This window comes from Schistocerca americana, chromosome 1 (genome assembly GCF_021461395.2).
Source record: "Schistocerca americana isolate TAMUIC-IGC-003095 chromosome 1, iqSchAmer2.1, whole genome shotgun sequence".
Taxonomy (NCBI): Eukaryota; Metazoa; Arthropoda; class Insecta; order Orthoptera; family Acrididae; genus Schistocerca; species Schistocerca americana.
In genome coordinates, this window is record NC_060119.1 from 61,018,909 (window position 1) to 61,043,520 (window position 24,612).

At 39.6% G+C, this 24,612-nt stretch overlaps 1 protein-coding gene across 3 annotated transcripts in view; it reads left to right on the forward strand.

Annotated features, from left to right (window-relative positions):
- LOC124547995 (anaphase-promoting complex subunit 1) overlaps nt 1–24,612 on the forward strand; it is a 374,510-nt gene that overhangs the window by 76,334 nt on the left and 273,564 nt on the right. For all 3 annotated transcript variants that reach the window (XM_047125147.1, XM_047125148.1, XM_047125149.1), the window contains exon 8: nt 11,328–11,528. In XM_047125147.1, coding sequence (XP_046981103.1) covers nt 11,328–11,528 — 201 coding nt within the window. The remainder of the gene's footprint in view (nt 1–11,327; nt 11,529–24,612) is intronic.

Here is a 24,612-nt window from a genome sequence, read left to right on the forward strand (position 1 = left end):
ACCATCTAGTAAATTCGTTAGACGATCAATTCCAATTACAAAATGATCTGGAGAGATTTTCTGTATGGTGCAAAAAGTGGCAATTGGCACTAAACAAAGAAAAGTGCGAGGTCATCCACACGGGTACTAAAAGAAATCTGATAAATTTTGGGTATATGATAAATCACACAAATCTAAGGGCTGTCAATTTGACTAAATACCTAGGAATTATTATTACGAGCAACTTAAATTGGAAAGACCACATAGATAGTATTGTGAGGAAGGCAAAGCGAAGACTGTGATTTGTTGGCAGAACACTTAGAAGATGCGACAAACCCACTAAAGAGACAGCCTACATTACACTTGTCCGTCCTCTATTGCTGCGTGGGGTGTGATCCTTACCAGGTAGGATTGACGGAGGACATCAAAAAAGTGCAAAGAAGGGCAGCTTGTTTGGTGTTATCACGCAATAGGGGTGAGAGTGTCACTGATATGATACGCGAGTTGGGGTGGCAGCCACTGAAACAAAGGCGGTTTTCTTTGGGACAAGATCTATTTAAGAAATTTCAATCGCCAACTTTCTCATCTGAATGCGAAAATATTTTGTTGACACCCATCTACATAGGGAGAAATGATCATCATAATAAAATAAGAGAAATCAGAGCTCAAACAGAAAGATTTAGGTGTTCCTTTTTACCACGCGCCATTCGAGAATGGAATGGTAGAGAAGTAGTATGAAAAGGGTTCGATGAACCCTCTGTCAGGCACTTAAGTCTGAATTGCAGATTAGATGTAGAAGCCCATTGTAGTTTAATTCCGTGTAGCAGTATGTATCATTGTGCCAGTTTTTGGGTATGTGGCATGTTCCTATCAACCAGCCACATACCCACAGTCACAATGACATATACTGCTACATGGAACTAAACCACAACAGGCTTTCATGTTCTTTACCCCAAAAACGTCAACCATATAACTTGTAATACTTTAATACTATATATTTTAACCATGTACTCCGTATTCAATGTTGCCCATTGCTTAAAAATGTTATTTACTATGTAAAACACGTTTGTGTCTCAATGTAAGTTGCTAGTGCTCAGTTGTGGCCTCATAACCATATGTCCCGTAACAATTATGTATTCTAATTATTGTGTGTACTACTGTCCATTGCCTAGAGTTTAGTTTACAAAGATGCAAAAAAATGTTTTGTTGCACAACACAGATGGAAAGTACTCATTTCAACAGTATCTCAGAAAAAAGATGCATTTAACCTGTAATTCTGTGTAATTTAATTATCTACTATGCTTAGCATTATCCGTTGTGTAAAGTGTAATTTCAAAAATTAGAAACAAGTTTGTTGCACCACAATCCATGCAAGTGATTATATCTTTGCCTATAATGCTTGGTCACCTAAGCACCAGTGTCCTATGCAGATACTAGTTAGTGGTTTCCTGAAGATTGCCTAATAAGCTGAGAAGTAGTTTGAAATAAACAAAAATGAGTGGAATAGAAACAGTGTACTTATTATTAAACCTTAAATATGGAAGTGTTCTACTAAGAAGTAACAAAAGAATCCATAAATAAAAAAAATGAGATTTGGGGTATGGACACCAGAGAGGAAAATGAAGCAAAGCTGTGCATGCAGCAAGGAATATTTTGATCATTAACACAAATTTATGTAATTGTTATGGGTGATAAAAACTGTAGAAGAGACGGAGAAGATGCAGAAGATTAAAAAGGTAAAAGTAATGGAAGGACTGCCATGCTCAATAATCAAGAAAGTTTATGAGACTTAGGTACCAATGGCTTTTGGTACATAATTTGTTTCTATGGTCAAAAATCTGTTTCTATGGTCAAAAACATATAATTAAGAAACTATCAATTGAAACTGATGTATAAACGTGCAGTAATGAGTGTACAGGAGAACTTGTCACTCCAATTTGATGGATATATTTACTATATGTGGTACAGAATTACATGTAACCTAGAGGAAACTGGAGCAGATGAAATTCTTTCAAAAGGGCAAAATGAAAATATGCAGCAAACACTCTCCCACTATAGATTTTTTTTCTGTAATGATGACGTATGTCTAGAACTTTTAGCTCTCTTTGGCTCTTTTTTGGGGAATTTGATATTTGAGGATGTGAGAGGACCTAAATACCTGCCGTTGTGTACCAGCTGGTGCATACAACAGCTCAATAGTTCATATGATGACAAATTATGAAAATATTGCCTCAGCATATATTGTAAGTAGACACATCTCCATTCCATTTTGAACAGAATTTTATCATAGAGTGCAGCAGCGAGTTTATTGGGGGGGGGGGGAGTATGTGCGTAAGGAAATATTGTCTGGCAACAACATTCATGCCAAGACAAAATTGAGACAAGGAACTTGAGAATCAGTATGTAGAGCTGATGGGGTTAACAAATGGAAGATGTTTTCAGAACTTATAACTTGCTACATTAGTGTTAATCACACTGCACTGTTAACAATATTTTTAAACAGTGGTGTCAGCAGGAAACAGATGATCGTAATACGAGCTGCATTCAAGTTCTAAGCCCTCCGATTTTTTTTCTAATTAACTACTCACCCGAAATCGATGAAACTGGTGTTACTTCTCGACGTAATCGCTCTGCAGACGTACACATTTTTCACAACGCTGACGCCATGATTCCATGGCAGCGGCGAAGGCTTCTTTAGGAGTCTGTTTTGACCACTGGAAAATCGCTGAGGCAATAGCAGCACGGCTGGTGAATGTGCGACCACGGAGAGTGTCTTTCATTGTTGAAAAAAGCCAAAAGTCACTAGGAGCCAGGTCAGGTGAGTAGGGAGCATGAGGAATCACTTCAAAGTTGTTATCACGAAGAAACTGTTGTGTAACGTTAGCTCCATGTGCGGGTGCGTTGTCTTGGTGAAACAGCACACGCGCAGCCCTTCCCGGACGTTTTTGTTTCAGTGCAGGAAGGAATTTGTTCTTCAAAACATTTTCGTAGGATGCACCTGTTACCGTAGTGCCCTTTGGAACGCAATGGGTAAGGATTACGCCCTCGCTGTCCCAGAACATGGACACCATTTTTTCAGCACTGGCGGTTACCCGAAATTATTTTGGTGGCGGTGAATCTGTGTGCTTCCATTGAGCTGACTGGCACTTTGTTTCTGGATTGAAAAATGGCATCCACGTCTCATCCATTGTCACAACCGACGAAAAGAAAGTCCCATTCATGCTGTCATTGCGCGTCAACATTGCTTGGCAACATGCCACACGGGCAGCCATGTGGTCGCCGTCAGCATTCGTGGCACCCACCTGGATGACACTTTTCACATTTTCAGGTCGTCATGCAGGATTGTGTGCACAGAACCCACAGAAATGCCAACTCTGGAGGCGATCTGTTCAACAGTCATTCGGCGATCCCCCAAAACAATTCTCTCCACTTTCTCGATCATGTCGTCAGACCGACTTGTGCGAGCCCGAGGTTGTTTCGGTTTGTTGTCACACGATGTTCTGCCTTCATTAAACTGTCGCACCCACGAACGCACTTTCGACACATCCATAACGCCATCACCACATGTCTCCTTCAACTGTCGATGAATTTCAATTGGCTTCACACCACGCAAATTCAGAAAACGAATGATTGCACGCTGTTCAAGTAAGGAAAAGTCACCATTTTAAGTATTTAAAACAGTTCTCATTCTCGCCGCTGGCAGTAAAATTCCATCTGCCGTACGGTGCTGCCATCTCTGGGACGTATTGACAATGAACGCGGCCTCATTTTAAAACAATGCGCATGTTTCTATCTCTTTCCAGTCCGGAGAAAAAAAAATCGGAGGCCTTAGAACTTGAATGCACCTAATGAGATTTTCACTCTGCTGTAGAGTGTGCACTGATATGAAACTTCCTGGCAGATTAAAACTGTGTGCTGGACCGAGACTCGAACTCGGGACCTTTACCATTTGCGGGCAAGTGCTCTACCAACTGAGCTACCCAAGCACGACTCATGCCCCGTCCTCACAGCTTTACTTCTGCCAGTACCTCATCTCCTACCTTCCAAACTTTACAGAAGCTCTCCTGCGAACCTTGCAGAACTAACACTCCTGAAGGAAAGGATATTGCGGAGACATGGCTTAACCACAGCCTGGGGGATGTTTCCAGAATGAAATTTTCACTCTGCAGCGGAGTGTGCCCGCGAAAGGCAAAGGCCCCGAGTTCGAGTCTCGGTCCAGCACACAGTTTTAGTCTGCCAGGAAGTTTCATATCAGTGCACACTCCGCTGCAGAGTGAAAAATCTCATTCTGGAAACATCCCCCAGGCTGTGGTTAAGCCATGTCTCCGCAATATCCTTTCTTTCAGGAGTGCTAGTTCTGCAAGGCTCGCAGGAGAGCTTCTGTAAAGTTTGGAAGGTAGGAGACGAGGTACTGGCAGAAGTAAAGCTGTGAGGACGGGGTGTGAGTCGTGCTTGGGTAGCTCAGTTGGTAGAGCACTTGCCCCCAAAAGGCAAAGGTCCCAAGTTCGAGTCTCGGTCTGGCACACAGTTTTAATCTGCCGGGAAGTTTTTATTACCTTATTATCATACCTGTTAGACACAGAGTGCAGTAAGCATAAGTACAAAGATACATAAGTTAACTGAAAAAGCAAACACTCATTTTCAGGATGAAAACTTGAACGTTAAATGCAGCAAAACCAATCTCATTGTTTTAAACGAAGTGGCAAAAGTAAATTGACTGACTAGAGTCAAGATATTCTGACAAGTAGCTTTTCTACATGTAAGCCTTTGGAAAGATGCATAGATTTAGTTTTGTGTACTAAGGAGAATAGCACTGCATATAAATACTAAACCATTAAGAATTGTTTTATTTGGTTTAGTGTACTACTTACTTTTGCAATTGCACTTGGGGTGGTAGCTGCCAGATCAGTGGAAGAAGGCTCGTTATGCTAAGAAAGAAAGCAGTAAGAATTATGGGAAAAGTAAAGCCAGTATCATGCAAAAACATTTTTACTAGTCATAATAATCTCACTATTTATGTTGTCCATATATTATAAATAACAAGTGAAAAAAAAACAGTAAATACGTAAATGGAATTCATAATTAAAATACAAGACACAGCAAATGATTGACTTTGACAGCAAATAGCCCATACAGCAAGGCAGCAGTTCGTAATACTTTACTGTTAAAGGAGCTGAAATTGTGTGGAAGTAAGTATAAAAAGGAGCATATACTGAAATGCCCATATAATATGGAACATAAATGAATTTTTTTTATAGAAATGTGATGGCAAACTCCCTCAAATACAGTGATAAATGTGATGTGCAGATGTAGTATAGAATTTTTCTGGAATGTATATCTTATGTAGAAATACTATATATATGTAGATTTACTGACATTACCTGCATGTGTAATAAAATACATGTTAAGAGCAAAAATTTAAATTTATACACTTACTAATTTTTATTGGACATTTCCACTGATATGGATAGTTTTGGACATGAATCCTCAAAGTTCTGTTTAAATCATGTAGAGAACTTGGAGAACATTGCCTCTGCATTGTTTCCTGCACACGCTTCCTTCCAGCTTTTCTTTAACAATAAGTATCTTTGAAAATTTGTAGGTTTTATGTTTTGAAAAAGGTTCTTTGTAGTTCTGCAGTTTAATGGGCTTTTACAAACCAGATTTTATTATAACTTTTAGAGAAAAATAATCTGAGAGTGCAATATCATTTACAGATTTATCACAATGCCTTCTGTCTGTATTAGTGATCACGTGATCAATTAGTGATGATAAATTTTTTATTACTCATGCGCACTGTTTGCCAACACTAAAAACTAAGAAAGCCATTCGTGAGGCTGCTACTGATTTCATCTATAATATTTGTGGTTATGTTACCAAATAAAGTTATCGTATTTTGGGGAGTTGAGAGTCATTGTAGAACAGTTAGCTTATTAAAAAAGATGCCAAGACTACCGCGAGTTGATTGGTATACACAAAAAATGGTTATATAAATAATCTAAGAGTGAAGAAAACCACTAAGAATGGCAGAAGTGTTGAGTTGTTGATAAGCACACGCAAAACGGAATTAAAACTTTGCCAGCTTTTGGAAGAAATCATTTGACAAGCTAGAGTACAAACACACACACACACACACACACACACACACACACACACACATTATGCGAGCAACAGACACAGTGCAGTTTGGCTAGTGGGAGCAAGGGATGTGTTGTAAGGATAACTCCCATCTACGTGGCTCAGAAAAGCTGTTGCTGGGGGAAGGATCCAGCCATTGAGCTTGTACATCTTGTGCTCAGCAGCATGTTGTGCCACGGAATGGTAAACTTTTTTCTTGGCCCTGGTCTGGTGGTGGCCATTTATTCTGGTTGTAATGTCTACATAAAAAGCAGGTGTTGCTTGCAGCAGAGGTGACATGTGACTTAGCTGTTTTCACATGTCACCATGCCCCTTATGGGTTAGGATAGGCCTGTGACACGATTGGAGTAAAAAGTGCTGGGTGGGTGAATTATGCACGTCTTGTGCCAAGGTCTTCCACAAGGATATGGACCATGTGACAAGGAATTTGTAGTGTGGGCTGTCATAGAGATGCACCAGGATTCTGAATCAAGTGGACAGCAGAATATCAATTTAGAAGGGGTCAGAAGGATCTTGGGTAGTGTGTCCCCCTCGTCTGGGCATGTTGAATGAAAATCAAAGCCCTGGTGAAGAACGTGGTTCAGCTGCTGCATCTGGGTGATAGCGTGTGATGAGGGGGTTGATTCTTTGGTTGGGGGTTGAATTTATGGATGGTGTAGGTTATTCAGAGGGGTTCAATGTGAGGAGAGGCGAGGCGAGAATTTGATGAGTTGGTAAAGGATCCTCATGGAGGAGGGTGGGGTAAGTGGATGCAGAAAGTGAGGCTGAGAGCATGTTGTTTGAGGATCTGGAGGGACATATGGTACGTGGGAGGGGCAGAGATCCATGTAACATTTGCATAGCAAAGGATAGGGCAGACTAGGTGACTAGGTTGGGGGGGGAGGGGGAGGAGGGAGGGAGTGCCTGTCTGTGAAGGCCTGTGTGACACTTTCAGCCGATTGAGAAAGGGAATTCATGTCACTGACGTCTTTATAATCTGGACTCAAGGACCAAGGCTGTATGGGAGCGATTTTTTGGTGTGGAAGGGGTGACAGCTGTCAGAATGAAGGCGCTGTTGGTTGTTAGTGGTCTTAATAAACAGAAATGTTGATTTAGAGCCATCAGAAAGGTAGAGGTCAATGCCTAAGAGAGTGGCTTGTTGGGTTGAAGAGGTCCATGTGAAGCGGATGGGAAAGAAGGTGTTCAGATTGTGAATGAATAGGGATATGGTGCCTTGGTCCTTCAGTCCAGATTATAAAGATGTTAGTGAACTTGAACCATGGGTTTGGGAGGCTAGGAGGGTTTCCTATAGATGGTCAATAAACAGGTTGGCATAGGAGACTGCCACATGGGTGCCCTTGACTGAGCTGTGGATTTTTTAATAAGTTGTGTGTGAGGATATAGTTGGTAATGTCTATGAACAATGAGATAGTGGGTTTGGAGTTGGAAGAATGTTGGGAGATAAAGTGTTTGATAGTGGCAAGACAATGGGTGTGATGGATTTTGGTGTATAGGGAGGTGGAATCAGCAGTGACGAATAGGGATCCCAATGGGAAAGGGGTGGAGATGTTTGAGAGGCAGTGAAGAAACCAGTTTATATTTTTGATAGGAGAGGCTAGGCTTAGAGCAATTGGTTGGAGATTTTGGTTGCCAAGAGTGGACATTATTTTATTATTTTATTTTTATTATTTTATGTTGATGTCCATTTTTCTGTTGGCTCCATCCATACCATCCATATTAAACCCGCTGACTACCAACACCACCTGCAATTTGGCAGCTGTCACTCCTTTCACACCAAAAAATGCTCCCATACAGCTCTGGCCACTTGTGGAAGGCGTATCTGCAGTGACTAGAGTTCTGTTGCTCACTGTGCTGAAGGTTTCATAAGGGCCTTCAGAAGCAGACACATCTCCCTAAATGTAGTCTGCAAACAAGTTTTCCTTGTCAACACCTCTAATCCTCCAACCACTCCCAAGAATCGACTACAAAGGAGCACCCAATATTAACCTGGACTGGAGCAGCTGAGCCATACCTTTGCCTGGGCTTTGATTGTCTTTCATCATGCCCAGAAATGAGGGACACACCAGCCAAGACCCTTGTCACCCTACCTAAATTGGTATCCCATCACCCTCAACATATTCAACATCCTGGTCGACCACTATACTACTCCACTCCCAACCCCTTGCCACAGGGGTAAACCCTATGGAAGGCCCACATGCAAGACCTGCCCAATTAGACCACCTGTCAAAGCAGCTGTGATATATATCAACTCTTCTGCAATCACAGCACAGGTTTTTATTCCAGCACGACGCCCAAGTGCCTGTCCGCCAAAGTGAATGGCCACCACCAGGTTGTGACCAATAACAATGTTGACCACCCAGTAACACACCTCACAGCTGAGCGCAACAGGATATAATTCAACAGCTGCTTCACATCCTGTGCTATCTGGACTTTACGTCTAGCACCAGCTTTTCTAAATTATGTTGATGGGAATTATTCTTATAACTTCCTCTGCTCCTGTAATCCATCTGGTCTTAATCTGTGCTAATCCTCTGTTCCCACATACTTTATTCAACATTTGTCCCCTTTATCTGTCTCATCAGTTCGTCTCAGTCCATGTCACCATGCACCATGTCATTCCATTGTATGTTGCACCTCATTGGTTTGTATATCACATGCCTAAATAATGCACCTTCCAACTGCCCCTTCTGCTTTCCTAGCCAGCACACCTGCTGACTCTCTCTTAGCTGTTAACTATCCAACCCAGTCCCACTTCTCACTTCCCACCTCTTCCCCTCTGCCCACCCAAACTGACACAAGTCTTTCCCCAGTCCACATGCTGAACTACAATTCTGGCGTTGTGTGTCTAGCCAGCAAAATGTGTTTGTGTTGGGATTTCTTCAGAAACCTGGGAAAGTTTTCATTCTGTTTGGTGTGTGCCTGTCAACAACTCAATGTTTCTGCTATTCAGTGAGTAATCTTCTTTACTATTAAATCATTTGAATGAACCAGAACTACACCAACAAACTCTCCGCGTCTGTTCAGGATAACTTCGAAGTATTTTGGTATAAGAGACCTATGGTCTCTGATGGCTCATTACAAAGTAATAATGTGATTATGATTTTTTTCAGTTTATTACCACAATCACCCTGGTTTCTGTGAAAATGCCTTTACAGCAGTAAAGATGCCTATAATACGCAGAAGCCAAAACATAAAGTACACAACAGAGAGTAATTCAACAACCATATGATGAAATACAAGATTTTGCTCAGTTTGTGTTCAAATTGTTCTGTCGGTGTGCAATACAGCATGTAACAAATATAAAACTTTCCTCACACAGAATTGTTCAAAATTATTATCACCATGATCACAGCAGCATGTACAGTAATGCAGTATCGACTGTTGTACATGCTCCAGAATTCTAGGGTTTTGAAGTACTGTTCTGCAGCTGTGATAATCCCAGCAGCCACGCCTGTGTGTGTATTGCTTAGAATCTCGTCAACTAGGCTCTTCACATGCCCCCAGGAGAGGAATTACATTGGTGTAATACCTGCTCACTGAGCTCAGCTGGCCATGGAACCAGGACCACTGTGACCAAGCCATTCTCACTCATATGAAATGCAATGACTCTTTAATGAGCCTACAGAGGCCCCTTATACCAGAATATACAGAAGATATCCCTCAATAACCTCTGAAAGTCTGTCAGCAGAGTTCTGGTTCACCATATACTGATCGTCTCTCCTAAGGGTCATCAGGCACATTTTCTGTTATGTTTTGGCAGATATTTGCAATTTCGTTTTTGCATTGTGTTGATGGTGTCAGCCCGGACAATTAATGCTCGCCATGTCCTTCATGTGATGCCTAATGTCAACAACATAAAGCACCTTCCCGATTACAATCAAAATCACATTTTAATTTGGAATTTGATGCGCCCATTTGATAGAGTGGTCCCAAATTAGTTAAGTCTGATATTTGTTTTATCAGTAAGTGTTAACAGGGACTAAAACATGAGGAATGAACTGCAATCCAGCAATCAGCGTGTGCCGGGACAGTGCTGTTGCTGCTGGAGTATTTATTAAGGGGATTTTTCCTGTTCCTACTAAAGCGTATTGATAAAACAAATATTGCACTAGATTAATGCGAGGCTGTTTTATCAAATGGGCATGTAGACTCCATTTACACGACACAAAAACGAAATTGCAAATATCTGCTGAAACACCAGAGAAAATGCACCTGACAACTCTTAGGAGAGACACCCTGTATGTGCCTCAAGTTGATGTATTTCATGTTATTGACTGCATGGTTTAATGAAGAATATTTGCAAATGTACAAGTTCCAGTTTTATGTATTGTTGTGACTATTTTTTTCTTCCGATACCAAGTAAACATGCTTTCTGGGACATTGAAAGCTATGTTTTGTTGGCCAGTTAGGGAAGTTTCTAAATAGATGGAGACATTGGTTAGACTTGGGCACCTGCTGTTGGATTCTATCATAGGAAAGGGCCTGGCCTGGTTCTTCTGCCCAAGTGTGTGACCATGTGCAACCCAAGGCCTGGTCCCCTACACTGTCACTAATCAGCTAAGCAAACCACCACTTCGTATTCCTGCTCAGTGGTAAGACCTGCTTTGTGAAACCCAACGTATTGATAGTTCCAACTGATATCAGCGCAACACGCCCAAAGTCAGCCATCATTGCTATCACCAGCCCCGCATCAATCTGTGGTGCTTGGCCATGTCTTATGAATTATTCAGCAGGTGCAGACATATTAATTGCACATCTCAATAACATTGTGACATATTGTAAAAAACCATTTGTTGTGTGTACATGTACATAAAAGTTTTAATAAAATTCCTGTTTTTAAATGATCTTTCCTTATTGTACATTTCTAAGATGATTGGCTCATTTTTGTATTTGGTAAGTGGTTGATCATATACAATAACCTAATTTACTGTTAAAGATCCTGTTTTGTTAGCCTTTCTGCTTTTCGGGAATCTGCTTTAAATTGAGGCAATATCAATAATTTTAGAATATGGATGTTTGGATTTGTAGGATTAGTGTGAGTAGGCAAGAACAATTGTGCTTTTTTGTTTTTATTGTCATTGGACCAATTTTAGACATTTTATTAACATACTACTCTCATTGTTTCAGTGTGGTCTTGATAAACCTTGTCATTTGAAGGATAATTTTTAATTTTTAACAACTAGTTAAAAATGTGCCTTTTTATCATGCAGGAACCGTGCAGCATCTCCAGGTGAGGCATTTGCACTGTTATCACCAGCCTCTTCTTGCCGTTCTGTCCGTCGTCCATCTGGTAGCCCCCTCTCTCTTGCAGACTCAAGACTGACAGTCAGTCAGGCTACTGACTACCATGTTGTACCGAAGCCATTGTATCCAGAACTTTGCATTGAACATGTTTGGACAGAAAAATCAAGGTAAGTAGTTACTAAAATAATATAAAATAAGATTGTGAGGATATATCTAGCATCTCAATAATAATAATAATAATAATAATAATAACAACACATTCACATCTAACTAAATTATTTAACAGTTACATTGCAGACCCATACACATTTCCTGATACACTTACACATGGGATAACTTATCTGAAACCTAAAGATCAAGCAGACACAGCAAACCCAGCAAAATATAACCCCATAACATGCCTACCAACAATATACAAAATATTAACTTCAGTCATTACACAGAAATGAATGGCACATACAACATAGTCATGGGTGACTGGAATTTGAGAGTAGGAAAAGGAAGAGACGGAAACATAGTGGGTGAATATGGATTGGGGGAGAGAAATGAAAGAGGAAGCCTTCTGGTAGAATTTTGCACAGAGCATAACTTAATCATAGCTAACACTTGGTTCAAGAATCATAAAAGAAGGTTGTATACATGGAGTAATCCTGGAGATATTAGACGGTATCAGATAGATTATATAATGGTAAGACAGAGATTTAGGAACCAGATTTTAAATTGTAAGACATTTCCAGGGGCAGATGTGGACTCTGACCACAATCTATTGGTTATGAACTGTAGATTAAAGCTGAAGAAACTGCAAAAAGGCGGGAATTTAAGGAGATGGGACCTGGATAAACTGACTAAACCAGAGGTTGTACAGAGTTTCAGGAAGAGCATAAGGCAACAATTGACAGGAATGGGGGAAAGAAACCCACTAGAAGAGGAATGGGTAGCTCTGAGGGATGAAGTAGTGAAGGCAGCAGAGGATCAAGTAGGTACAAAGACGAAGGCTGGTAGAAATCCTTGGGTAACAGAAGAAATATTGAACTTAATTGATGAAAGGAGAAACTATAAAAACGCAGTAAATGAAGCAGGCAAAAAGGAATACAAACGTCTCAAAAATGAGATCGACAGGAAGTGCAAAATGGCTAAGCAACTATGGCTGGAGGACAAATGTAAGGATGTAGAGGCTTATCTCACTAGGGGTCAGATAGATACTGCCTACAGGAAAATTAAAGAGACCTGTGGAGAAAAGAGAGCCACTTGTACAAATATCAAGAGCGTTGATGGAAACCCAGTTCTAAGCAAAGAAGGGAAAGCAGTAAGGTGGAAGGAGTATATAGAGGGTCTATACAAGGGCGATGTACTTGAGGACAATATTATGGAAATGGAAGAGGATGTAGATGAAGATGAAATGGGAGATACGATACTGCGTGAAGAATTTGACAGAGCACTGAAAGAGATGAGTAGAAACAAGGCCCCAGGAGTAGACAACATTCCATTGGAACTACTGACGGCCTTGGGAGAGCCAGTCCTGACAAAACTCTACCATCTGGTGAGCAAGATGTATGAGACAGGCGAAATACCCTCAGACTTCAAGAAGAATATAATAATTCCAATCCCAAAGAAAGCAGGTGTTGACAGATGTGAAAATTACCGAACTATGAGTTTAATAAGTCACAGCTGCAAAATAGTAACACGAATTCTTTAGGGACGAATGGAAAAACTGGTGGAAACCGACCTCAGTGAAGATCAGTTTGGATTCCGCAAAAATATTGGAACACGTGAGGCAATACTGACCCTACGACTTATCTTAGAAAATAGATTAAGAAAAGGCAAACCTACATTTCTAGCATTTGTAGACTTAGAGAAAGCTTTTGACAATGTTGACTGGAATACTCTCTTTCAAATTCTAAAGGTGGCAGGGGTAAAATACAGGGAGTGAAAGGCTATTTACAATTTGTACAGAAACCAGATGGCAGTTATAAGAGTCGAGGGGACATGAAAGGAAAGCAGCAGTTGGGAAGGTAGTAAGACGGGATTGTAGCCTCTCCCCGATGTTATTCAATCTGTATATTGAGCATGCAGTAAAGGAAACAAAAGAAAAATTCGGAGTAGGTATTAAAGCCCATGGAAAAGAAATAAAAACGTTGAGGTTCGCCGATGACATTGTAATTCTGTCAGAGACAGCAAAGGACTTGGAAGAGCAGTTGAATGGAATGGACAGTGCCTTGAAAGGAGGATATAAGATGAACATCAACAAAAGCAAAACGAGGATTATGGAATGTAGCCGAATAAACACGGGTGATGCTGGGGGAATTCGATTAGGAAATGAGACACTTAAAGTAGTAAAGGAGTTTTGCTATTTGGGGAGCAAAATAACTGATGATGGTCAAGGTAGAGAGGATATAAAATGTAAACTGGCAATGGCAAGGAAAATGTTTCTGAAGAAGAGAAATTTGTTAACGTCGAGTATAGATTTAAATGTCAGGAAGTTGTTTCTGAAAGTATTTGTATGGAGTGTAGCCATGTATGGAAGTGAAACATGGATGATAAATAGTTTGGACAAGAAGAGAATAGAAGCCATTGAAATGTGGTGCTACAGAAGAATGCTGAAGATTAGATGGGTAGATCACATAACTAATCAGGAGGTATTGAATAGAATTGGGGAGAAGAGGAGTTTGTGGCACAACTTGACAAGAAGAAGGGACCGGTTGGTAGGACATGTTCTGAGGCATCAAGGGATCACAAATTTAGCATTGGAGGGCAGCGTGGAGGGTAAAAATCGTAGAGGGAGAGCAAGAGATGAATACACTAAACAAATTCAGAAGGATTTAGGTTGCAGTAAGTACTGGGAGATGAATAAACATGCACAGGATAGAGTAGCATGGCGAGCTGCATCAAACCAGTCTTAGGACTGAAGACAACAACAACAACAAAGAACAACAAAGAACAAAATTATAAATGAAGAACAAAAAGGCTGTTGCAAAGGAGCACGAGGATGTAAAGAGCAACTGATAATAGATGCAGAGGTGACATATCAAGCTAAAACTAAAAAAGGTTGCTGCACTACGCATACATTGATTACCAAAAAGCTTTTGATAGTGTACCCCACCCATGGTTACTACGAATATTGGAAATATACAAAGAAGATCCTAAATTGATACAGTTCCTAAACATAGTAATGAAAAATTGGAAAACCACACTTAATATCCAAACAAATTCAAATAATATCACATCACAGCCAATACAGATTAAGCGTGGAATATACCAAGGAGACTCATTGAGTCCTTTCTGGTTCTGCCTTGCTCTGAACCCACTATCCAACATGCTAAACAATACAAATTATGGATGCAATATTACTGGAACATACCAACACAAAATCACACATTTGCTATACATGGATGTTTTAAAACTACTGGCAGCAACAAATCAACAACTCAACCAATTACTAAAGATAACAGAAGTATAAAGCAATTATATAAATATGGCTTTTGGAACAGCCAAATGTAAGAAAAATAGCATCGTCAAGGGAAAACACACTAAACAAGAAGATTACATATTGGATAACCACAGCGACTGCATAGAAGCGATGGAAAAAACAGGTGCCTATAAACATCTAGGATAGAGACAAAAAATAGGAATAGATAATACAAATATTAAAGAAGAACCAAAAGAAAAATATAGACAAAGACTAACAAAAATCATATTAACAGAATCTTCCGTCGGTTCTTGGTAGAATAACATTATAATAATAAATGAAAAGCACCAGTTTGCTTATTGTTTATTGTAGAACAAAAGCAAACTGGTGCTTTTCATTTATTACTAACAAAAATACTGAGAACAGAATTGACAGCAAGAAACAAGACAAAAGCTATAAATACTTATGCCATACCAATATTGACCTACTCATTTGGAGTAGTGAAATGGAGTAACACAGACCTAGAAGCACTCAATACACTTACACGAGCACAATGCCACAAATATAGAATACATCACATACATTCAGCAACAGAAAGATTCACATTCAGCAGAAAGGAAGGAAGAAGGGGATTTATCGACATAAAAAACCTACATGATGGACAGGTAGACAATTTAAGAAAATTCTTTATAGAACGAGCAGAAACTAGCAAAATACACAAAGCAATCACTCATATACATACATCGGCTACACCATTGCAATTTCATAACCACTTCTACAACCCTTTAGATCACATAACATCAACAGATACGAAGAAAGTAAATTGGAAAAAGAAAACACTACATGGCAAGCACCCGCATCATCTAACACAGCCACACATCAATCAAGACGCATCCAACACATGGCTAAGAAAAGGCAGTATATACAGTGAGATGGAAGGATTCATGATTGCAATACAGGATCAAACAATAAACACCAGATATTACAGTAAGCATATTATTAAAGATCCCAATACCACAACAGATAAATGCAGACTTTGCAAACAACAAATAGAAACAGTAGATCACATCACAAGCGGATGTACAATACTAGCAAATACAGAATACACCAGAAGACATGACAATATAGCAAAAATAATACATCAACAACTTGCCATACAACATAAACTAATAAAACAAAATGTTCCCAGATACAAGTATGCACCGCAAAATGTACTGGAGAATGATGAATACAAATTATAGTGGAACAGAACCATTATAACAGATAAAACAACACCATATAACAAACCTGACATCATACTCACCAATAAAAAGAAGAAATTAACACAACTAATCGAAATATCCATACCCAATACAACAAATATACAGAAGAAAACAGGAGAAAAAATTGAAAAATACATCCAACTGGCTGAGGAAGTCAAGGACATGTGGCATCCGGATAAAGTTGACATTATACCAATTGTACTATAAACTACAGGAGTCATACCACACAATATCCACCAGTTCATCAACGCAATACAGCTACATCCAAACGTATATATACAATTACAGAAATCTGTAATTATTGATACATGTTCAATTACCCGGAAGTTCCTAAATGCAATGTAATGTATACCACACAGTTAAAAGGAAGTCACGGTTGATCAAGGTCCGCGTCACTTTCCATTTTTAACCAGACATAACGTCTGAGAAAGGAAAGAAATAATAATAATAATAATAATTCAGTTGAGAGACAAAGTTACTTAAAGAAGTGCAGGTATGGATATTATCTCAAACAGAACAGAACACAAGTGGCGACAATGATAAGGGAATGGTAGAACAAACTGTTCTTCCAAAGGCTGTTTGCAGTTCTGTGGATAGTAGTTGATATATTGAGCTTTCGAGATGTTTGTTTGCAGCCTGTGCTATTAAAATTATTTATTGCTTAGCATACAAAAGCAGTTGTCAGATTGCAGACTTGTTCATCAAGAGACATCAGCTAATCTGTTGAAGTAACATTACACTGGAAGATGAGGATAGAAATCAGAGAAGTTGTCAACAACTGGGCCTCTTAAAGTGGAATTTTCTGGAACCAGAGTTCCTTATTGCTGTGGGCCATTAGTGAAAGTGTTATGGAACATGTACAAAAGCAACATATTAATTTTATATTTCTTTGTTGGTAGGGCGTTACCAAACACTAATATCATTCACATTTGACAGTACAGACAATCAACAGTGGTTTCTTTCCTCTTTTTTGTCCCCAGTCATATATGTTTGAATGTCAAATGACTGGAAAATTTGAGATGGAATAACAACAATATGAAATGATAGGTTGCTACTCAGCACATAAAGGTGTTGAGTGGCAGACAGGCACATTGGAAAAAGACGTTATAGCTATTGGACTAAGTCCTTTGTCAGCTGAAGACAAAACGCGTGTGTGTGTGTGTGTGTGTGTGTGTGTGTGTGTGTGTGTGTGTGTGTGTGTGTTATAACGACTCCTCTTATTACTAGGCTAATTACTGTTTAGCTCTACAGGGCCATTATACTGAAATGTTTCCCCACACCACCTAGTATTGTCTTTCTATTTGTGTGAGTAACTGTATGTTCACTGTTGTGGGTAAATACATACAGCGTACACAGGGCGGTGTGTGAAACTGATGGCGTTTACACGCTACCGCTGTTGTAGAAATCTGCTCCAGATGCTGCAGATACCGTGTTGAGGTGAAAGTGGTAACCAAAATACGGAGAAATATTCTTCGGGGCTCTGTTGCATAGCAATCAGATTGCTTTCAGTTCTGAGAAATGTCCAGTTACTATTGTGGATTTGAATGATCCATGAAGTGACTTCTTTTCCGAAGAAAACATCGAACTATTTCACTAGAACTGAACACTCCCGTCGGAACTGTTCTCAACTGGTGTTTATTAGTAAATCACAATAGCAGTACATCGCTGGGTGTATAATAAGACGTACCTTCTTGAAATGAACAATATTTTATTGTTCTATTAACTGATTCGATTCTACACAGAGTACGCGAAAGAACTTGCCCCCCTTCTAACAGCCGTGTACCGTAAGTCTCTAGAGGAACGGAGGGTTCCAAATGATTGGAAAAGAGCACAGATAGTCCCAGTCTTCAAGAAGGGTCGTCGAGCAGATGCGCAAAACTATAGACCTATATCTCTTACGTCGATCTCTTGTAGAATTTTAGAACATGTTTTTTGCTCGCGTATCATGTCATTTCTGGAAACCCAGAATCTACTATGTAGGAATCAACATGGATTCCGGAAACAGCGATCGTGTGAGACCCAACTCGCCTTATTTGTTCATGAGACCCAGAAAATATTAGATACAGGCTCCCAGGTAGATGCTATTTTTCTTGACTTCCGGAAGGCGTTCGATACAGTTCCGCACTGTCGCCTGATAAACAAAGTAAGAGCCTACGGAATATCAGACCAGCTATGTGGCTGGATTGAAGAGTTTTTAGCAAACAGAACACAGCATGTTGTTATCAATGGAGAGACGTCTACAGACGTTAAAGTAACCTCTGGCGTGCCACAGGGGAGTATTATGGGACCATTGCTTTTCACAATATATATAAATGACTTAGTAGATAGTGTCGGAAGTTCCATGCGGCTTTTCGCGGATGATGCTGTAGTATACAGAGAAGTTGCTGCATTAGAAAATTGTAGCGAAATACAGGAAGATCTGCAGCGGATAGGCACTTGGTGCAGGGAGTGGCAACTGACCCTTAACATAGACAAATGTAATGTATTGCGAATACATAGAAAGAAGGATCCTTTATTGTATGATTATATGATAGTGGAACAAACACTGGTAGCAGTTACTTCTGTAAAATATCTGGGAGTATGCGTACGGAACGATTTGAAGTGGAATGATCATATAAAACTAATTGTTGGTAAGGCGGGTACCAGGTTGAGATTCATTGGGAGAGTGCTTAGAAAATGTAGTCCATCAACAAAGGAGGTGGCTTACAAAACACTCGTTCGACCTATACTCGAGTATTGCTCATCAGTGTGGGATCCGTACCAGGTCGGGTTGACGGAGGAGATAGAGAAGATCCAAAGAAGAGCGGCGCGTTTCGTCACTGGGTTATTTGGTAACCGTGATAGCGTTACGGAGATGTTTAATAAACTCAAGTGGCAGACTCTGCAAGAGAGGCGCTCTGCATCGCGGTGTAGCTTGCTCGCCAGGTTTCGAGAGGGTGCGTTTCTGGATGAGGTATCGAATATATTGCTTCCCCCTACTTATACTTCCCGAGGAGATCACGAATGTAAAATTAGAGAGATTAGAGCGCGCACGGAGGCTTTCAGACAGTCGTTCTTCCCGCGAACCATACGCGACTGGAACAGGAAAGGGAGGTAATGACAGTGGCACGTAAAGTGCCCTCCGCCACACACCGTTGGGTGGCGTGCGGAGTATCAATGTAGATGTAGATGTAGATTTCCTTCCATATGCATATTTTACAATGTGAATCAAAAACTCGCAATGGCGTCGATTTTTTACATCACAAGAATGGCTTTCCTCTACTAAAATTACTCTTAACCAGAACAAACAAAAACTATATCCTAAGAATAATTATGTGAGCGCTGTCCGCCACAGAGTAATAAACAATATCTTTGTCTCTCTCTCGCACTGTCACAGCAAGTTACGCTGCATGATACATCATATATGCCCCTCTTGTGGACGAACGTTTTTGGGCAAAAACAAACACGAGCGTTCACACAACACTATATCGGTGATTGTTTATGACGCTGTATTAAAGTCCACTAGAGTATTAATGTCCACTGTATTTCTTATGATATTTTGGTATTAGTGAATGACTATCTAAATGTAAATTATAGATTTGGGTGCATATACTGCTGACAAAGGCTGTGCTAAATTCCTGATGCAGCATATATGCATAGCTTACATGCTTGCTTTTATTCATTTGTCGAGGATGGCATGAGATGTGATCAGAAACCTTTTTTATCATCATTCAAAGCTTCTGTCACTCGCCTTGGGATGTCTCAAACGGATAATCTAGCCATTCGGCCAAGCCCCACAAAGGAAAACCAAGGGAAACCTCGGGGTAGGTTTACCATCCTCGTATTTCTCATTTGCAAGGATAATTAATTGAATTACAATGGAAAATAAAAAAAATATTTACAATATGGATTTTTTGTTGAATGAATTTAAACACTGTTCACAAAAGAAACACAACACTGTTAATCTTCTGTGTCTTGAGGTGAACCGTCGACGCGTTGGTTTACGTCCATCTACGATTCCCTTCTATCAGTCATCTCTGGGTAACTGATTGAATTCTATTCCCATTTCACCGTCTCCTCGTGGGTATTATGGTTTTCCGCATATGGTTAACATGAAAATAAGAGTCAGTGTAAGTTCCGTGGAAAAGGTGTTTGATCTATGCTGAGCTGAAATATAATCTAATCTAAAGTTCTTTCTAATTCTCTGTCCTGAATTCGAAATATTCGGAAGTCGTAAGGTGTTCTTCATTTCTATCAACAACCCTAGAATGCACTATACACAAATCCAACTGGAGCTGCCGTGTCAACTTATGCTCGTCATCTTTCAGATGGACTTTAACACTTGTTGATGGGCTTATAACTGAAAGGCATTCGCTCAGTTGGTAACTTCGCGAGCAACAATTGATATAACATAATTTACATACACAGGTATGTTACAACAATAGTACAATTCTAAAGACAATGTTCATCACAAAAGATTGAAACAAAGTAATAGGCGTCCTTTTAAAACTGAGAACGGGTTACCCCTTCCGAACAGCATGACTTCAGCTCAGTGAGTAAAAAAGCAAATACAAACATACATTGAGATTGTTAAGTTGACATAAGAAAAAATATCTTGCCATAGACCAGATTCATTTGAGTCACTAACCCATGGTCATTATGCATTGTGAAACCTGATTGAAATTACTATCTACTAAATAAAATTTTTTTAAAAGAATCATTCATACTATAGCTAAATTCTCTGCATACTGAAAAGAAAACTTATCCTTACAGTGGAAAACCTATACATAATGTCTGCATATCTCTCGTACAGTATGCCTGAAAAGAAAAACTAACTACTAAATTGCAAAAAAAAAAAAAAGAAACTATCCTAAGTATGATTCATAGGTTTAATGAAAATTCTCTAATCAATATTATTTGATAAGAATAGTATTTTCAATCTTCAGAATCTTCAGTCATCATGAAATTGCTTTAACAAGTGATGAGGATACATTCCTTTCACCTTTCCATTCTTCACATCCTTCAAAACATAAGTTCCTGGATGGGGTATTTTGGTAATCACAAATGGTCCTTGATACAATAATTGCCATTTTGTGTTCTTCCTCTGTATAAGTGAAGCCTTAGGATGAGTTTTTACTAAAACTTGGTCTTTCACTTTATATGTTTTTATTTTTCCAAGTCGATTGTCAAAATATATTTTCCTTTTTCTTGCCTTGTCCATTATATTGAGTAAGGATTGTCGTACTTTATTTTGTAGGTCTATTTTGTTAATAGCTACTTTAGGAATTGGTCGAATCCAGTCATTCTGTTCCTGTTTTCCAAACATCAGTTCGTATGGGGTGTATTCTGTCGTAGTATGTGGCATATTGTTTACAATTTCCTGAAAATCGTGAAGATAATCGATCCATTTGGGTTGCTGGTTGTGGCAATATGTTCTCATGAACCGGTTTAATTCACGAAAAATTCGTTCCACGGGATTCGCTGAAGGGTGGTACACTGATGTTAGAATTTGTTTTATACCACAACTGGCTAATGTTTGCCTCTAACAAAATCCAGTGAACATTGACCCATTGTCAGAAAGAATAGCCTCTGGTTTGCCTACTTTGACTATATAATCTTTGACCAGCTTCTTGGCTATGGATGCAGCAGTAGAAAGAATAGCCTCTGGTTTGCTTACTTTGACTATATAATCTTTGACCAGCTTCGTGGCTATGGATGCAGCAGTAGCTGATTTCAATGGATAAAGTTTGACATACTTAGTGAATATATCAAGAAAAGCTACAGTATATTTGCATCCTCCCCTTGATGATGGTAGAGGACCACAGACGTCGACCGAAATGATTGACAGCGGTTTAGTGGGTATAATAGGATGTAGGAAATCTTTCACACAAAAATTTCCTGGTTTGGCTAGCTGACAAATTTTACATTTCCTTAACTGTCTGTGCACTTTCCTGCGAATGTTTGGGAAGTAGCAATATGCTTGAATCTTCCGAGCACACTTTAATACTCCAAAATGTCCCCAAGTGATGTGCGTGTGCAAAATTAAGTCATTCTCATTCTTCTCGGGAATACACACCTTCCAATTATCTGAATCAATATGCCCTTTGAAAAATAAGACATCGTCCTCAACTTTGTACAGTCTCTTCAGATCATCGTTTCCAGGCTTTGCTAAAGTTTCCTTTATTGAATGCCAACGAGGATCTTCATTCTGTAGTTTTTCCATGTTCTTACACATGTCAAGAAAATGTTTCCTATATATTCTATCAGTCATTATAAGAACATTAAATTCGGACGGATTGCCGGTGATGTTGATAGTTGACAAATCTACATCTGGCATTCTAGACAGTGCATCAGCAATGAAATTATCCTGTCCGCTTAGGTATTTAATTTCAAATTGAAACTCTTGGAGTGAGAGCGTTCATCTTGCTAATCTTGGATGTAATAATTTACATGTTTGCAAAAAACTTAACGCTTTGTGGTCACAGTATACTGTTGTCTTCGCTCCATATAAGTAATAGTAGAATTTCTTAAATGACCAGACTACGGCCAATGCTTCCCTTTCGGTAGTCGTATATGTTCTTTCACAAGCAGTTAAGAGTCGGCTAGCAAAAGCTATTGGACAGAAAGTTGATGTCCTATCTATCATCTTTACTTGGAAGAGGCATGAACCTATTCCAATTTCCGAAGCATCTGCCGTTAAACCGAATTCTTGGCTCATATCCGGATGATATAATATTTGTGAATTGACTAAGGCATGTTTTATTGCTTCAAATGCATTCTGACATTGTTGCGTCCACACCCACAGAGTATTTTTGCGCAACAAGCTGTACAACGGTTCTGCATTAATAGAGTGGTCGTGAATGAAACGCCTGAAAAAAGAGACAACTCCGAGGAAGCCCTTTAACTGTCTTTTTGTTGTTGGAACTGCAAAGTTTTTGATTGCCTTTAGTTTCTCGGAGTCCGGTAAGATGCCTTTCTCATTTATAAGATGACCCAAAAATTTGATTTTATCTCGAGCAAAATGGGACTTTTGCAGATTTGCGGTTATGCCTGCTTCCTTGAAACGTTCTAACACTCTTCTCAATAAATCAACGTGCTCCTCCCATGTGCTCGTAGCTATGAGCATGTCGTCCACAAATAAAGTTAAATTGCTTCGAAGTGCAGGTCCCAATGCATGATCTAGAGCATTTATAAAAACTCCTGAGCTCACGTTTAGCCCAAAAGGTAAAACCTTAAATTGATAGCTTCTACCTGCATGTACAAATGCGGTGTACTTTTTTGATGGTTCGTCTAGAGCCACCTGCCAAAATGAACTTCTCTAATCAATATTTGTTAAGTATTTCATCCCCTCGAACTTTTGAATTAGCTCATCGATGTTTTCCGGGTGGGTTCGCACGGGCATGATAATCTTATTTATCTGCCGTGCGTCTAGCACGAGACGAACTTTTCCTCCCTTTTTCGAGACAACATGAAGCGGACTACAGTATGGACTCGTCGAAGGTTCGATCAGATCCCATTCAAGCATCTGGTGGATTTCCGCATCAACTGCCACGGTACTGGATAAAAAATACGGCAGAAAACTTGGTGTGGTATTGCATCTAAATGGCATGTGTATCCCTTGATTACACCAGGTCTTTCTTGAAAGACTTCATGATATTCCTGTAGAAGATCATATAATTGCTTTCTTTGGTGGTGTTGCAAATATTCAGGTTCTTGCACCTTTTCATATACCACAACTTCAGGGTTTAAAACTGGTTGCAAATAATTAATTTGGTAATACCGTACAGGTTTGCTATGTATCCACTTTATTTGCAGCTTTCGTCCCTGACAATACTTTCCATGGGTACTATGTTCCCTGAGAAGATTCAGTTGATGTTTCTGATCCATTATTGTAAAACTGGCACGGCCTAGAGAAAAATCGATATGCCAATTTCTCTCTCTAAATTCATCTATACCCGGGATACAGTCCTCAACCAATTTTTTTATTACAAGGAACGTGCAATTTATAGCTACATTTCCTATATCTAACTGGAGTTGAGTCTGCACTTTAACCTGAGAAGACTTATGACCAGTAGGACCTACAATTCTACAACATTGAACAGGAAAAATCGGTGGATTTGCTTTCTGAAGTATTCTTTGAAATAACTTCTCAGAAATGACATTTACTGCTGCTCCTGTATCTAAAGTAACTTGCACAGTAATGCCTTCAATCGCCGCCTGAATTTTCGCAACAGGTACAGTGATATGTTCCTCTTGACAAGGCATCATATCCTGCTGAAGTTCTTCTATTAATAATCTGCCTTCATTGTACCGGAAAAAGTTGACGCTCGAATTTTCGCCCCTGAAAACTTCCTCGACTGCACCGTCGGGGCTTCTGACAGTCGAGTTTAGTTTGACGATTGTCCATTATTAGTAGATGTCTGCTCCGTTACGTCGGTTATTATTGGTGGTTGATTTCTCCATTCATTTGCATTATCATTTGGTACCCAACCTGAAGTTTGTGGTTGGTTGTGATATTCATGGGTTGGTTGCTGATATCGACGTTTTGCTGATAATTCCCTTCTTGATAGTATCCTTTCCTCTTCTTATTATTCTTCCTCCATT